Genomic DNA, 18,379 nt, shown 5'->3' on the forward strand with positions numbered 1-18,379 from the left:
GTTGGATAATTGCGATGCCGTTGGTCCTCGTCTTAATTAAGCGGCGGGCCCCTCGGGCTTCGCACTTCACGGCACTGGCTCCGCTTTGACGATTCGTTGGCAAAAATTTCCCGTGAATCCTACGCTCATTGCGATCGTAGGAAAAAAAATCGTTAGCACGATTAAATTGACTGTGCCAACTTTATTTTCCGATCAATTTGCAACGAAATGAACAGAATCGAAGTCGAAAAATATTAAACTATTTAATTGGAAGTCGGATCATCTCATTGATTGTAAATACATTGAAATTTTCCATTGTTAATCTTTAATGGACGTTTGTCACTCAGGATTCAATTTATCATATGTAACTCTGGATAATAAGCATTTAAAGAGAAATGAGAAATAAAAAATATTTCCTTAACTGAATGTGATAAATTCGAAATAATAATTTGCTTTTGAATCGAATATTAAAATATTATTTTGAATATTTATTTAATATTATAATATATAGTGTTTAGTATATTTAGTAGTGTTTAATAATAGTGGACGTTTTTCAATATGCTGGAAATTTATATTGTATTTCTCACGACAGATGGCGAGCTTATTCTAGAAATACGTATGAAGTTGGCAACGAAAGGCAATAGATATATCCAGAACAAGTGAGAAAAATATAATAGTAATGGATTAATGAATGATTCTTTCGATAAAAATAAATCCAAACACGATATAAATCAAATAAATTTCGGATATTTGGAATATTTATATTTATTTCTAATAAAACAAATTTACGATATCGTATCATATTTGGACTTATTTTTATCATGAGAATCTTATCAATTCATTGATATTTCATTTTTAGAAAACTAAAACGAAAATTATAGAAATTTCTATTCTTCTCTTTGATCTATTTTGATTTTTTTTTCAGTCTTGTCCATTATCTTATGTATATTAACTGTTCTTTGATTAAAGTTTAGGTTATGTCGAGTTTAAGATATTGAATTCGAGAACGATAGATTTTCTTTCAATAATATGCGCCTTCGAAACTGTTTAATTCTTATCTAAATTATTCTTCAATAAATATTCTTGTTACACTTCGTACAATTAAAAAAATATTTTTATTTTTTATTTCAAATATTATTATCCAGCGAATTAAGATAAAATTCTTCCAATTACAATACAAATATGTATATTGTTTTTAGAAATATATTCATATCAAATAAATGCAAAATAATTTGTGTGCTCAACGTCCAATAAATATTAATGAATTAACGAGATACAGTATCGTGCAACGACACATGTAAATACATAATATAGACCCATTTTCAGCGAAACGGTGTTGTTCTACAACACGATAGCTGATGATCTGTTATAAGTGTGCACGATTTAGATTTTTATCTCCACGCACGTAGATATAATGTACAGTAACAGTTTAATTGTGCTTTATCGATCGAATGAAGAATTAGTCGATTTCGATTACTTTGTTCTCACGTCATCGTTTACGTTTGCTTTTTTCTTTCCTTTTTTTTTTCTTTTTCTTTTTTCATCGTCGATTTCATTCCGCCACGATCTCCCTACGATATTGAAAATGAATCGTAGAGGATCGCGGAATCGAATCGTTCCTCGAGCCATCATCACTTCACGGTTCACGATTCATCCGTAATTATAATCTCAGTAATCCGTAAATCATTATCAGTAGTGATCATACATATACACACGTGTGATTCAACCTCTTCGTGTTCTATGCTGATTACGATGATAATTCTATTTTTACATTTTACCAAATTCCTCTTTCAACGTAATTTAAACAATATCATGGATATTTTTTCCCCGTTAATTTGTACGTCGTATTCGTTCGATTAAATTATTAAAAATTAAGTGAAAAAAAAAAGTTCAAATCGCCGACAAGCAAATACGTTTCCATGCGATTTAATGTTAATTAAGCCTGCAATGGCATATCTTGTAGAATGTTTCGCTTCCTGTTACTCTACAAAACGTATATAAAATTTTTCCCCCTCCATTTAATTATCAATACGTAACACACGAATTTATCTTTCGCACGATGGTACAAATTGCAGAATTAACAGTTTTCCAAAGTGATTATTCACTTGTCCAATTTAAAAGTGATCGATATCGATGAGCATAGAGCTTGAAGAGGTTATCATGTTCTTGAATGTAGCTCGCTTGCTTGTATAATCCCTTCGTGCGTACCGATTCGCGCAGAGATGCTTTTACACCTTATAGATACCTTTGTAATTCGACTTAGCCGGGACCGGTTGTTCCACCTTACGGGTGACTCGAGATCGCAGCCAGCCATCCATCTGCATTCTTGCGACTCGACACACTCGCGGATCTGGCCGCAACATCTAGATTTTTCCGTATCGGCTATTAGTCGACTCGTGTGGTTCAAGAATAGAGAATCCAACGATCGTGAACCTCGGTATTTCCTCATATTTGCTCGTCGGGATGGATGATGATTAAAATCGAAATTTATTTCTTCTTTCTCTCTCACTCTCTCGGAGGAGGAAAAAATTTGTTGGATATTTTTAGATATTTTTAGATAGCGATTAAAATGAAGTTTTCAGAGAAATAACAATTTTTGAGAATAAATAGGATGAAAAGTTGTGCAAAGTAACGTAAAATCACGGATTATCTTATGGATTGTAGTATAAATATTTTATAATTGCGAAACATTCGGAAGTAGAACAGATTGGTATTTTTAATTAAAATAAAAATCTATTTATCGTTAGGAAATGCAAGTGGATTGAAATTTTTTATTATTTTCTTTGAGATGTTCTTGTTAAAAAAAATAAATTGGATTATTATTTCAGATACTATGATTAAGTACAATCTTAAGGATTTATAGTTTTTAAAAAAATTATGGTATCGGTAATTTCACAGAAAATTATGTTCTGCAATAGTGGAAACGAATCTTTTGCAATTATAAAATACTTATTGTAATTTAATTATCGTAATAATTATAGCCTGTCTAATGAGAAGAGATCATCACATATGTAATTTAGTACATTATATATATATGTCTTATTTACATTTATTATTTTTACCAGCGTCTAATAATTATGATAGCTATCGACTCACGTAACAATTATAAGTTTATTTTTCTGCATAGATTCAAACCTATAAATCCAAATTCCAAATTTGGTCACAACAAAAAGAAAAAATTTTCCAGATGTCGATAACGTATCGTATTATATGTACTTACGATACGTGACGTCATCGTGAGAACTCTTTTCATTGGACGGAGTGTGAATAAAATCATAATGGCGGTCGAAGTAATAATAATTCAATTTTATATACGCATAACTTTTAATTCTATGGATTCATAAAGCTAAATTGTTATTTTCAAACTTTATACTCATTAAATGCTATCAAAAGATGTAAAAATATTACAAATTTTTAATGATAATAATTCTGAAAATATATAATAGCGTTTCCAAAGATGGCTTACGAGATATTCGTTATTTGTTTCTTATTTTTTCTATCCTTTTTACTTTTTTCTATTGTTTTTTCCTTTTTTTTCTTTTTAATTTAATAATGATTCTGACCAGTCTTCAAAATGCACTATAATTCAGGAATTTTTAGACACCCGAATCAATTGTGGAGGAAAGTTGCTGATCGTTAAATCTTTTGCGACTAGCAAGTTGCTGTGACACGTGCAGCCACTTCTATGGGATCATTGCGAATAATGAACGTTTTCTCTATAAAAGAGACAAAACGAAGTGTCTAGTTGTTTATCCGGAAGATGATAATAAAATAATAATAAAATATTCATTAATATTCACTAAACAAATAAACTTGATATTTTATTGTTTTAAATTTCTTATTGTTTTGTATTAATTTAATATATGGTTTACTACATTATGCAAATATTGTATGTCCATTTTTAGTGTTTTCGAGATAAATAGATTTAAAAACAAAGATATTTCATAAATAGATAAATATTTAAAATGTATTTTTTATTTTATATAATATTTATTTTAATTATAATTTGAATTTAATTGTTATTTTAATGTATTAATATTAATTTAATTTAATTTAATTTAACTTAATTATATCTTAAATTAGTTAGAATTTATAAAATATATAATAATACATATACATATATACGAGGTAATAATTAATATATGATAATAATATTTAAAAGGTAGACATGTATTTAACCGAGTAAAGAAGGATATAATACTTTCAATGATATTATACGAAGGAGAATAAAATAAATAATAATTGAAAATATTTTCAATTAAAATAATATGAATAAATAAGTAATTATTATTTAGTTTAAAAATATTATGAATCGAATAAATGAAAGATAGTGTAATGTAATGTAAATTAAATAAATAATAAACTTAAGCAATATATATGGGCATCAACAGTTATGTAATTAAAATAATGGATTCGGAAACATGATAAAAATTTTTTTTTAACTTTAATTTTTATATATAACATAAAGAATACTATTTATTGTATATAAAAATTCATTCAGTAAATAAATATTTCATTCAATAAATAAATATGGATATACAATATTTATGTATTAAGCATTAAGATAAATTATATATTATCTATATTGTAACATTCTATATTGTAAAATCCGTAAATTTTTTGTAATATAATAATAATAATAATAATAATGATAATTTCTACTTACTTAATTATTTTACTTAAATCGTTTATCTATTTAAACGATTTTTCAATGATTTTTATTGGGAGAAAAAAATCTTTATAAAATTGATAAGCATTGACAAGCATTGTTTTATGAATTTATCGAAAATTGATATATACAGAAGTTGATATACAGAAGTATGTATTTGAAATTGCACAAGAAGTTACCATCAGCCGGATCATTATTAGAAACGTTTGTTATTAAAAATTCATAGAAGTAAGATGAAATGAAAGACGCGGCATTTTTGTCGGTAATAAAAGCGTAAAAGATGTTGATTTGGTGGTTAGTTTACCATTACCACCAGAGGAAACGCATTGCATTCCAAACGTCTTTGAAAACTGGTAGAGTTCAAGTTACGTGGAAGTTGTTCTGTCGCTGAGATTAAATCGCGTCACACCAGCCCACCTCCTCTTCCGACCTCCCTGCACCACTGCAGGATTGTGAACAATCGATAAAAGTGAAATCGTCCTCGCAGCTTCCAAAGGTGGAACGACCGATCGTCGATGGCGCCATTTAGACCCCTGCTCGAACGAACGATTCTCTTCAATCTCCTTTTCCAATCCGTTCTTTAAAAACATATCCAATTTACAGGGGAAATGGAATAATATCGAAACGAATGGACAAGATTAAATTTTTTATATGTAGAATACATTTAATAAATAAATTTCATTTGAAAAAATATTTCAAATTGAAATAAGGAGTTAAGACATGGTTCGGTCGATAAGTAAGTTTCTCTAAAAAGAATAAGATCTTCAAAAAAATTTGCATTTGATTTTGATCAAAAATATTATACAATGTGTTACAATCTCAAACTTGGATAAAAACTTACAATCTTCTATATTTAATATATTATGTTAGTTCTATAATTATTTAATGATAATAATTTTAATATTTCTTTTAGAACACCGTTATTTCAATATTAATATTTAAAAATATAAATGATATTGATATTTGAAATAATTTTAAATAATGAATTATTTTCTTAATTTTTTATTCCAAATTTGCAAAAATAATATATTTAAATAATATATTTTATTTTTTAAAAAATATTTCAATCTTCTTGAAACAAATTTTTTCTTAGTAATAAATGCACACAATACACTATATGTATTATATACTATATATAATGTCCCAACAAACTTTTTTTTCGCCGATACATATCAAAAACAAAATATTATAAAAACTCTACAATGCTCGTAAAACTTATTCTGAAAGGAATTTTCCACAAAGTTATTTTTACTTTGGAACAATATCGTTATAACGTTATAGTCTCTAAAAGGTTAAACGAAGTAAACTGTCCATCCGTTTCTATGCTATTCGTACCGTATCCACTTACACAACACCAGCCCGAGAAAGCGATAATAAAAACAGTGGTAAAATGTCCTTTCTTTGGGCTGTTCAGAGCTAGAGAGGAGGCACAAAGAGACCCGATAGAGAACCCTTCTTTTTTTGTCTATGTGGCGTTGTTGTTGTTGTGTTGCATGCAGGAGGCCGGCTAGTACCTGGAGGAATCGCCAGTCCCCCGGGATCTGGCGGCTCCACCGGAAACACCGGGAATTCGAACTCGGCGGCTGCGAGACGCGGCAATCGCAGACTCACGCGCAATGAGAGCCGCTATCATTCCGGTGAGTACATCACAGCTGGATGATTAAAATGGTTTCGAAAAAGGCGAAAAAAAAAAGACGTTAACGGGTCTTTAACCCTCGGACGACGGCGATTCTGTGTGTGCATTAACCGTTTATTTATTCGAAGCCGCGGACACTCCGAGATGCCGAGAATCGAGTGAAACTGTTAAAATTTATCACTTTGAATAACGGTAATTTTTCGATTATTATCTTTCACTTTTGGAGAAAATCATTGTGGAATGAGATATAATTCGTACAATTTTACATAAAGGGAAAAAATAGGAATATTTATTCCTATGTTTTGATTGTTGTAAGTTATAAATTATAATAAATTTTTAAGCGTATTGTAATTACAGTAAATATCTTATAACTATAAAAGATGTGGGATTAAAGTTTTCAATTTATTTAATTGATTATCTATTTCTTATTAATGTAACGATAATTTTCTTAATCTTCTTTTTTAATTGAAGTTATATTTATAAGGTTTCTTTAAATTAAAATAAGATTATACACAATATGATTATATTTAATAGGTAAAAGAAGTTAAATTTTGTTATATTTGATATTTAATTAGAGGGACTTCAAAGTTTTCATTAATATTATCTCATAAATAGCTGACCTTGGATTAGGTTACGTGGCTCATGTATCGAGCTTCTCAATATATCGAATAGAATCGTTCTTTCCAATAATATGAATATTGCAGTTATAAAATATTTATGTAATTACTTTTTTTTTCTTTTCTGAATTTTTTTATAACAGAATTAATATTTTATGATATTGTATTTAAATATTTTAAAATTAAGTTAAAAACGGAAAACAAATAATTTAAAAATTATAAATACAATAAACGACTTTCTTTTATAAAAGTAGACAGTTTCATTCAATTCTTGTTCGATTCTTGCAAATTGACTTTTACTTTGTTCGTTGCTTCTTCGTTTCTTCCTTTCCTTCTTCGTATCGGTCTTCGTAAACGTTTCTTTTTCTCCTTTTTTGCTCGATGCTTTTTATATCCCTATAAAATGATTAAAATTCAAGAAGGCAATTGGTTTTATTTTATTATTCTTTTTTTTTTTCGGAGATAACGCCTTCTTCCTTTATGTCGTTTTGCACAAATACGGGAGTTATATTTAAGTATTCCGCACGGTGGAGCAATTCTGTCGCGAGTAATTACTTGAGGATATTCAAATTTTATGGAGGAATTAACAACGAGGCCGTCGTCGCAAGGGTTAATCCAGCAACCATAGAAACTAGAAGCGACAGATTCTCGATCAATAAAATTCTGCGCTGCCACCAACTAGCGTATATCGCAATGATGAGAAACAGTTTTCATTCGCGATATTTATTCGTTATAAGCTCGTAATTAAGAATTGCCCCGAGCATATATGTGTAAAGAACTTGAAACTCGAGTCTGATCTTATCTTTACTTTCAACATCCCAGAAAATGACAGTTTTAACAAAAGATGAAAACGCGAGAGAGAGAGACTTCACACATTTGAAGAAATTTACGATGTATTCGATGTCTCGTATGAATTTGAACTGCTTCGCAGCATCGTCACAAGAGTGGGAAGTTTTTTCAGTGGTGGGGATGCGCAAGAAACGACTGAGCATATAACGAACAAATACTAATACTCTCGTATCGTTTAAAAATTGACTTCTTTTATTTTTTATCGGGCAAATTGATTGAATGTATTGATCGGGAATACGTCACGTATCAATTAGATTTTATTAAATAGTAGTCGTAATTTAATGTATTTATAGAAACATAATAGGTTAGAATTCGCTATGACACGCTTGAAAATCGTAATTTGAATTTGAATTGTTCGTATTGCATTAAGCTCGATTATAATTCGGTATACAAAAACATGCTTTACGAGTGCAAGGAATGTGCTTTCGGTGCGAGTGGTTTCAACTCTGATAAAGCATTTCCTGCGTTTGAACGCGTATGCGTGCAATTACTTTTAAGCAAATCGTTCAACTTGTAATTATTAGATACGATGGAACTGGTTTATTCTTTAGAATCTTATAATTATGATTATGATCTGTAGATATAGTTCTTCTTTTTTTTTTTTTTTTTTGCAAATATTCTTTAAGCAATGTTGATGATTAATTACTATTAGTTACTATCTAATAAGTTCGCACGCACATAGATTTCATTAATGATTAATAAATATTTCAATTAAATATTTTTTAATACGAACTTGAAATAATTATCTTCTTTATTATATATGAATGAAACATTTGATGTAGATATTATTTTCATAAAATTGAAAATAATAAATTGTTGACAACTAACTAAAGAATTATAACTACTAATGTTCATGTTTAATATATTTTATATCCATTATTTAAATTCAATTTATTATTAAAAAAAAAGAATATTCAAAAATGTAAAATTTTTTTAATAAAAAGTTAAAAAAATAAAGTTAATATCAAAAATATAATATATATATATATTTCAAAATTTCATTCTTTATATTAATTTTAATTGTTTGTAAAAAAAAATTGAACTTATTAGATAATGTAGTATATAAGGGAATATCCTTATAGATGAGCAAAAAAAAGAGATGTACTTTACAAACTTTTACAAGAAAGATATAAATGCTTATAATTTATTATTGTAATATATTTATTTCAATCTAATTTTTTTCTTTTAGAAAATATTGCAATTAGTTCTCAGAAGACATTAAAATATATGAAATTGATGGTAAAATTAATATTTCATCCAGTATTTAATTTAAAATTTTTAAATTCAAGAATAAATTTTTTATGAGGAAAATTTTTAATAAGATATCAAAAATTTAAATTCTAATTTAAATTGTAAATTTTGAATCTTTAAAAAATATGTAGATAGAAATTATTAAAATTTCAATTTTTTTCTTACTTTCTAATATTATTCCTGTAAAAAAAATTTTTGAAGAACGTCTCTTTTATCTTACTCATCAATGAAAGAAACCTGCTTAACGTAGCAAGTATGTATCTACACTAGGCATGGAATATTGGAATCGAAAGAGCTTTCTTAATCGCTCGCGGGTTGATACTGTTACATTGGTGGTGTTCGTCGGTACGGAACGAAAACCGAACGGTTCTCCGTGCGTAAAAGTCCGTATAGGAACTTCATTTGTACAGAGGCAGAGCGAAGCTTGACCGGCACACAGGCAATCTCACAGCTGGTGCACCGTTACTGCTCGATGAGGATGAGCGTGGAGCGCAGAAGATAAGCCCATCAGAGAACGTCTGAATGCGGTTAAACGTGAATGCGTTCGGGGAATCAAAAAATCTTGACATCCGTTTTCCTTTTTTTGGTTTCTAATACGCTTAAAAATGCTATATCTCAATTCCAAAGTTTAGAGGAAAATTAATCAAAAAATCTTGATATCTGTTTGATTCAGACGCATTCTCTCTTGATATCTATATGTTTCTAAATATCATTTTCAATACGAAAATCTTGTGAAATTTTAGAAAAATTTTTATATTTATTTGATCGAAAGCAATCGATCATATCGTATCATTTAAAAAATTAATAGATGAAAAATGAACTATTAAACTTAAAAATTAACATGTCTTTAAATGTCATTTTTAATATCAATATATCTATTTGTTATGCTTCTTTGAAAAACTTATCCAAGAGTTATGTTAAATCGGATAAGAGAGAAGAGAGAATGCCAAACGATATTTAAGATTGATTGAATGTAGAGCGAAGCGTAATAAAAGATTAGTGGATTCGGTCAACGAGTCGTTGCATTTCCTGTCTAAGTATATTTCTATCGTTATTACGACATCGTACAACATCGGGACGCAGTTTGTTACGTAGAGCAGTTACTCTGTTGCACGTGAGAGTGCACACGCGTGTACCGGTGAAAATAAGATAATTCGATACGGTGATTTCTCGAAAAATTCTAGATGAATTATTTAGAGGAAATTTTTGTTACATATATATATATATATATTTTCAAATTTTCCGGATTTTTTCCTCGTGAAACAAGCTTCACTTTTATAAGCTTCGAGATAAATGAAGTATCTATATCAAGGAAAAAAAAAAGAATTGAAACAATAGACATTGCGTTGAAAGCTTTGCCGCATACGACGTAGATCAAGGTGTTGAACGTAGCAAGATTTTTTCGCGTGTCTTTTCTTTATTAGCTCATAATGATTATGATATATTTACGAAAAACTGTGATCTTGTTCGATTTGATTATTCGACTCTGAAATACGCAGAGGTGCGCCAGGAGGCGGTGCAACAAGCTTTGGCAGCAATGCAGGGTCGTCCGAAACCATCTTTACCGATGCCGTCAAAGAGAACCTCCGTGATGGCCAGAAGTCCCGACAGAGAGCGCCGCGATAGTGGAGAATCGAGTAGCGACGAAGACAGCGTTGTTACCGAAGAAAGTCCTGGTGCTGGTGGTCCAACGGGTATATGTCCTTCAATCTCATTATCTCTCTTGGTTTCCTTCTTTTCGATTACTTCACGACTATACATATTTGTTCGGCTAGCTTCATCGTTTATCTATTTGCATTCGGCAAATGATGGAACTGGTTATGCGACTTTTCCATTGAACGGAGAAGCTGTTTGGATTCGTGTACTTAATGCAAATCCGTTGTCGCGATATTCGCGAATGTTGGGTAACTGCAAAAAATTGGAAAACGAAACTTTGCAATTATCCAACAAAGATTTTATTCTTTTTTCCAAAATGCCTCGATCGAAAGAACAATTAAAGAGATGAAAAGAACATCGGTGAAACGGTGCTGATACAGTTACAAACATTTATAATGCAATTGTTTACATCAATTTCAATGAAATATATTATCGACATTGAATTCACTTATATACAATATAATGGATATTACATATATCCGTTGCTTTGAGATTTCTCTGCTGAAAATAAAATAGTTTTAAAAAAATTATATAAAATGAAGTAAATATACCATCGCGGCAGTAGTGTCTCACCGATATTTGATCTCGGATCGGATTACATCGCTCGCATATCGTGCTTCGCCCTGTGTTAAGAAGACTCGTTCCCGGAATTTTTTGCAATTACACCGTTTTACAGACATAAAATATCGATGGTAGCTTGTTAAACATCATCAGAGGAGTAACGCTAGAGAGAAGTGATTCACGGGAGGGGGGAATTTTAGGCACAGGACTGTCGGATACCAGCAGCACCGGTTCGGCGCGAGACACGCCTCCGCCTCCGAGACCACCGGCTAGGAGACCTCCTGGTGCGGACATTACCGACATCGCGGAATACACGCCCCATGCGTACTGTAACATCCAGCCCCCGGACGTGACACACACAAGCAACACACCGGCCGCACAACAGTCGGCCAGGCGACCGGGCGCCGACCGTGTCAATCGTTACCATGTCGTCGAGGATCAGAACAACACCGGGACTACCGGCCGTTGGAAAGTGTCAGCCAAGATTCAACAATTGCTCAATACGCTGAAACGACCGAAACGTCGTCCCCTGCCCGAATTCTACGAGGACGATGACATCGAGCTCGAAATCGCGGCCAATCCCAAAGATCCGAACGCCCCAAAACCCGAGGGCGGTTCTATGACCTCCGCGGTCGGTGAACCAGTATCGGTCGCTGCGGGCCTGCCGAGGTCACTCGAGGTCGCCATACAGAGGTAAGCAACCGGACGAGTCGATTACGCTTTTCAACTTCTTCCTTTTTTATTTTTAGCTACGGTGGAACGTTTATACGAAATTTTAGTGGTGATATAGATCGTCCCAACTATCGTTACTGTATTGTTGAATTTTTAAAGTTTTATAATATTTATGATATTCGTAAATTTCGTTGTCGGTTCGGATAGAAAAAAATTATTTATTTTTTTCCCTCATTATTCATGCGTGAATTGTATCTATTTACAAAAGCAATTCAAATTTCTATAATTTTTATCTTATAGTTTTAATCTGATGTAAATTGGATAGAATTAAGTTATTTTTAAAGTGAAGTGAAAATTATAGAAATTTAAATATTTGCAATTAAATTGGACTGTATATTTAAATTGAATCATTTTTTGCTTATTTCTCTTAAAAAATTAAAATTAAAATTATATATATTTATATCATTGAATAATTATTGCGTTTGCAAAATTGTTGTTATTATGAATTTGAAATACTCTCATATCATTATATTATAAATCATCTTTTAATATATTCACTATAAAGTTTATAGCGTACTTAAAAATAAAATATTACTTTTTATTTTATTGCATTTTCTTGTAAATGCCAGAGGAAATTTCACGTTATAGAATTTATAATTTTGTTACAAAAGTTGGATTATATCTCGAAAAAGGTTTAACCCTCTATTGCATGAAATAAATAAAAACAACATTCTTATTTTTTAAAATATCGACACTTGTGCATCCCTCTACGTATTTTGCACGGGAGCACGTCTTTGAAATTTAAATTTAAATCAATTGGGAACGCAATAGAGGATTAAAAGCGCTCATGTAATATCTCGAAAATGTGTTTTCACGAAATGTGTTCACATCGCAGGTATGGCTCGGCATCGTACAAAGCACCAGTGGCGACCGTTCTTGATCCAAATGGCAAGCTTTGCGTAACATTGACCTATGGAAAACTTCTAAGTCGTTCTCACAAAATAGCCTACACATTGTTAAACAAGGCTCTAAGTCGTGGCGGTGATTGTTGTTTAAAACCTGGCGATCGAATTGCCTTGGTTTATCCAAACAACGATCCAATAAGCTTCATGTGCGCCTTCTATGGTTGCCTTCAAGCTGGTATCGTGCCTGTGCCCATCGAAGTCCCTTTAACTCGTCGAGACGCAGGCTCCCAGCAAATCGGTTTCCTCTTGGGCAGCTGTGGAATTCAGGTGAATTAGGAAATAATTCTATTAAGTAATTACTTAAAATAAAAGTTATCTCATCGCACATTTTTCTTCCTTTTGAGTGACTTCTTAGGATTATTATTGATAATAAAACAACTTTTTCTTACACGTATAGAAATACACGTATTAAAATATTTTTAAAATCTGCAACGTATTTAGATTAAACAGAGATTGAATCTTTAATCCAAGCTCCAACAATTGCACAGGGTTTGAATTTATTTATCCTCGTGTCGAAACTCGATCAAAATTACTAAACATAATTAAATTTAATCTATTCTGAACATCTAAATACAATATCCAAATATCCTGTTTCATCTTAAATTTCATGAAAATATTTACACAGAGAATAAAAAGTATCATTGAGCGACAACTCAAGTCATAATTTCCATAATTACCAATAATTTATTTTTCACTATACATCATTTCTAGGTGGCATTAACCAGCGAAGCTTGTCTGAAAGGTCTGCCAAAGACGGCTGCAGGCGAGGTAGTAGCATTCAAAGGTTGGCCAAAGCTTCATTGGTTCGTCACAGAGCATTTGGGCAAAACGCCCAAGGATTGGCTACCACCACCTCGGTTAACCGACGACACGCCGGCGTATATAGAGTATACCACGGACAAAGATGGGTCGGTGATGGGAGTGACAGTGACAAGATCGGCGATGCTGGCACATTGTCGAGCTCTGACGCAAGCCTGTGGCTACACGGAGGGAGAGAACGCCGTGTGCGTTTTGGACTTCAAACGAGAGGTTGGTCTGTGGCATAGCACCCTCACCAGCGTTCTAAACGGGATGCACGTGATTTTTATCCCATATGCCCTGATGAAAGTAAACCCTGCCAGTTGGATGCAAATGATCACGAAGCATCGTGCTAGCGTGGCTGTGGTCAAGTCTCGAGACCTTCACTGGGGTCTCTTGGCCACTAAAGATCACAAGGATATCTCGTTGTCGTCACTGAGGCTGTTGCTGGTTGCCGATGGTGCTAATCCCTGGTCTCTTTCCTCGTGTGACCAATTTCTCTCAGTTTTCCAGTCTAAAGGCTTGCGGCCAGATGCCGTCTGCCCGTGTGCATCCTCCAGCGAAGCTCTGACAGTATCGGTCAGGAGACCAGGCCGAGCTGGGGTAAACGCTACTGGACGTGGCGTGCTCTCCATGTCTGGATTGAGTTACGGTGTTGTTAGAGTAGATCAAGAGAATTCTCTTACCTCTTTGACTCTTCAAGATTGCGGCCAAGTCATGCCTGGAAGTAAGTTTTTAGCACAAACATCCACCTATGATAATATCTGATCGACTGTCGCACGATGAGAATATGCTATCTGATTGCACATGGTTTAAAAATTTCATGATAAACAGCAAGATTTAAGTGGCAATTAAAAACAGAAACTACTTTTGTGATTAATCTTTTCTTGAAGGCAAAATAATTTGTTATATAATATAATATATATATATATATATATAAGGACAATAAATCTTTTTCTTTTTAATATAATTTAATATATTAGCAATATATAATATATTCTTTTCATCGTGTTGAAAAATTCATTTTTCAATTTTCTTTCTGTCATTTCTTAATTGTTATATACAATAATACATTACTTTGTTAAAATTGATCACAAGTTACATCAGATCTAATAATATTTGAAAATATTTGCAGCTTGCAAATATAAATATAAGAAATATCATATTTCTGCCATGATAACTAAAAAAAAAAAGTCAAATTGACAATGCTTTCCTTCTCTCTAGGTATCGTAGTGGTAATCAAAATGGAAGGGCAGCCGTTCATCTGCAAAACGGACGAAGTAGGCGAGATATGCGTGCATAGTTCAGCAACCGGGAACCAATATTGGGGATTACAAGGATTGACAAATAACACGTTCAAAGTTTCCCCTCTTCAAGCCGATGGAAGTCCGCTCGGCGACGTGGAATACACTCGTTCTGGTTTATTGGGTTTCCTGGGTCCTGGTGGTCTCGTGTTCGTTTGCGGATCGCGCGATGGTCTTATGACCGTCACCGGAAGGAAGCATAACGCCGACGACATTATCGCCACAGTGTTGGCCGTCGAACCAATGAAATTTATTTATCGCGGAAGAATAGCCGTTTTCAGTGTACGCGTCCTGAGAGATGAACGAATATGCGTCGTTGCGGAACAACGACCCGACTGCAGCGAAGAGGAAGTATGTTTTTTTCTTTTTTTTTTTTTTTTTTACGAAATGAACTCTTCTCTGTATATAAAACTTATTCCCACAGAGTTTCCAATGGATGTCTCGTGTCCTTCAAGCGGTAGATTCCATTCACGCGGTTGGAATATATTGTTTGGCGTTGGTCCCGCCAAATTATCTCCCGAAAACACCGCTAGGTGGCATTCATCTGTCGGAAACGAAGCGACGTTTCTTAGAGGGTACTCTACATCCGGCTAATGTTCTTCTTTGTCCGCACACTTGCGTTACCAATCTACCGAAACCACGCGAAGTCCATTCAGGTAAGAGATTGCACATTCACCTGTGAGTACTATTCCCGAAACCAGGTGTCGATTAAAGTTAAGGACTTTCGATGAATTACATGAATGTCAGCAAGTACAAAGACATATATACACTTTTTTTTTTTCTTTTTGTTGTAATATTACTTCGTTTTTTTCTTTGCGTATTATTATTATAATTTAAGCGAAAAGGCCGAGAAATTGATACGAAAGATTTAATAATTCAAGGTTAGATGAAATTTGGTGATCCGGTAAAATTGGAATATTTATCAGTTTGTTGGATAATTTCGCTTAAATATATATATATATATATGAGAATGATTAATGGGAGAATGGATGAGCAGTTCTTTATTCTCGCGATTATCGAATTTCGCTCTATTAAAAAATTCTCATTAACGCGAAGGAACGTAACACTTATATGCTTTCTTATAAAGTTATCAGTAGGCTTCAGTAACTTAGCACAAATGTACAAAGTATATAACTGTCTCTTGCTACATATCATGTATTGTTAACCCACCCAACTAAAATATTTAATGCTTAGCATGTTGTTCTATTATTTTTGCCCTTCTTTCTTTTGGCTGAGTTCCGAACACCCTGTAGCAGTCCTATAGACAAATTATTTCTTAGCGATGTGAGATTTTTTTCTTTCATCTTTTTTTCGATATATACAAATGTATCTTAACTTTTACGTGCATCTACGATAAAGCGTATTTTCTTATACGAATGCCTTTAATTAATTTCACATCGCTATTTTAATCGTACGTTTGAAGAAGCACTGAATTATTTTGTTTATTAAGTATGTACAGTCCATGGAATGCCCAAAGCACGTCTATTGTAAAGAACGTGCGCGTTAATCACCTTTCGACAATAACGAACCAGTTCACGTACCTAGCTTTGATTTTCCGGCCTCAGTCAGGGGAGAGTGTGTGAGCTACTCATTATTGGGTTGAGTGTTTGTGTTGGTTTACTAACGGAATGGTGCGGGGGCGTGTAGCGGGGGATTCTGTTGCAGACGTTGGTCCGGCCAGTGTCATGGTGGGCAACATTGTTCAGGGTAATAGACTGGCATCGGCTCAAGGACGAGATATGGGTGTCCTGGATGAGGACAGTGATAATGCTAAAAAGGTTGGTCAAATATAATTTCGATAACTGTTCAGAAAAAGAGTCATCTCAATTTTTATAATCTCGAAATGTGTCATTAATCATGATCCCCAACAATTTCTTCTTAATAATACATGATATATCGTCGAAATAGATGACTTCATAAATATGATCTCTTTTTTTTGTAAATAATCATTATATTGTTTTTTTAATAGGGAAAAAATTTTCTCTTGTTATCTCTTCTTTTATATTCTATACGTGTATTGTCATTTTGTTGTTTACATGTTACATTTTGATTTTCAGTATCAATTCATTTCGGAAATATTGCGATGGCGTGCTGTCAGTACTTCTGATCATGTAATCTTCACGTCATTAAATGCAAAAGGAGCTGTAGCAACTTCTTTATCGTGCTCGCAGTTACACAAAAAAGCTGAACGAATCGGGAATCTGTTGTTGGATCGTGGAAGAATCAATACCGGAGACCACGTAGCGTTAATATTTCCTCCTGGTACAGACTTGATATGCGCATTTTATGGTTGCCTTTATGTTGGCGCCGTGCCAGTTACAATTAGGCCACCTCATCCGCAAAACCTCCAAACTACTTTACCAACTGTTCGTATGATTGTGGACGTCAGTAAGTCTGTGCTCGTGCTCACGAATCAAAATATCCTGAAACTATTGAAAACAAAGGTACATTGATACGTTGTGTTTCTAGTATATGTTCTACGCGATGTAATTAATGTTTTCTTTTTAACTCTTTAACTGCTAAATTTGAATAATTTAAATATTAAGTTTCATTTATTAAACGAGGTTAAAAATATACTAAATTATAAAAGCAGTTAAAGTGTTAAATTATGTTTTATAAATCGTTAATAATTATTTTCTGTAACACGATACAGGAAGCGAACAATGTTGTTGACATTAAGAGTTGGCCAACGATTCTCGATATGGACGACATGCCAAAGAAGAAGTTACCTGTCATGTATCGAGCGCCCACGGCAGAGATGCTGGCTTACTTAGATTTCAGCGTCTCTACAACAGGAATGCTTGCAGGAATTAAAATGTCTCATGCAGCAGTGACGTCTCTTTGTCGTGCCATGAAACTTGCCTGTGAATTGTATCCATCCAGGCATATCGCTCTGTGTTTAGATCCTTACTCTGGATTAGGATTCGCCCTTTGGTGTTTGAGTAGTATATATAGCGGTCACCATTCCATACTTATACCACCGTCAGAGGTTTGTTCCTACGAGCTATTCGTAAACAGAGAGAATTAAAGAAATGTTTTCAACATCTTTCTTCGTAGGTTGAAGTTAATCCAGCCTTATGGTTATCGGCAGTTAGTCAATCCAGAGTAAGAGACACGTTTTGTTCTTACGGTGTAATGGAGTTGTGCACCAAGGGTCTTGGTTCTTCTGTTCATGCTCTAAAAGCAAGAGGCGTCAGTTTGGCCTGCGTCAGAACGTGTGTCGTCGTAGCTGAAGAAAGACCGCGAATCGCACTTACCACGAGCTTCAGTAAACTCTTCTCTGCTCTGGGTTTAAGTCCACGTGCTGTCTCGACCTCTTTCGGGTGTAGAGTGAACACAGCTATTTGTTTACAGGTTTGATTATTTATGAATTAACGTACCGTACAATGAAGTACTGATGTTTTTTAATTTATTAATTAATA

At 33.1% G+C, this 18,379-nt stretch overlaps 1 protein-coding gene and 1 long non-coding RNA gene across 15 annotated transcripts in view; one reads left to right on the forward strand and one right to left on the reverse strand.

Annotated features, from left to right (window-relative positions):
* LOC108001862 (disco-interacting protein 2) overlaps nucleotides 1-18,379 on the forward strand; it is a 53,320-nt gene that overhangs the window by 28,514 nt on the left and 6,427 nt on the right. For 5 of the 14 annotated variants that reach the window (XM_062081398.1, XM_062081400.1, XM_062081391.1 and 2 more), the window contains 11 exons: nucleotides 6,148-6,285; nucleotides 10,501-10,695; nucleotides 11,419-11,911; nucleotides 12,786-13,122; nucleotides 13,567-14,380; nucleotides 14,878-15,308; nucleotides 15,382-15,613; nucleotides 16,605-16,735; nucleotides 17,015-17,401; nucleotides 17,611-17,946; nucleotides 18,015-18,311. In XM_062081398.1, coding sequence (XP_061937382.1) covers nucleotides 6,148-6,285; nucleotides 10,501-10,695; nucleotides 11,419-11,911; nucleotides 12,786-13,122; nucleotides 13,567-14,380; nucleotides 14,878-15,308; nucleotides 15,382-15,613; nucleotides 16,605-16,735; nucleotides 17,015-17,401; nucleotides 17,611-17,946; nucleotides 18,015-18,311 — 3,791 coding nt within the window. The remainder of the gene's footprint in view (nucleotides 1-6,147; nucleotides 6,286-10,500; nucleotides 10,696-11,418; nucleotides 11,912-12,785; nucleotides 13,123-13,566; nucleotides 14,381-14,877; nucleotides 15,309-15,381; nucleotides 15,614-16,604; nucleotides 16,736-17,014; nucleotides 17,402-17,610; nucleotides 17,947-18,014; nucleotides 18,312-18,379) is intronic. The other 9 variants (XM_062081399.1, XM_062081402.1, XM_062081394.1 and 6 more) reach the window with 3 other exon arrangements.
* On the reverse strand, nucleotides 4,736-7,823 carry LOC133666920 (uncharacterized). The gene is made up of 2 exons (XR_009831818.1): nucleotides 5,997-7,823; nucleotides 4,736-5,226 (listed from the first exon to the last, which is right to left on the reverse strand). It is a non-coding gene; the product is annotated as an uncharacterized LOC133666920 (long non-coding RNA).

The sequence above is a fragment of the Apis cerana genome, linkage group LG11 (genome assembly GCF_029169275.1).
Source record: "Apis cerana isolate GH-2021 linkage group LG11, AcerK_1.0, whole genome shotgun sequence".
Classification (NCBI taxonomy): domain Eukaryota; kingdom Metazoa; phylum Arthropoda; class Insecta; order Hymenoptera; family Apidae; genus Apis; species Apis cerana.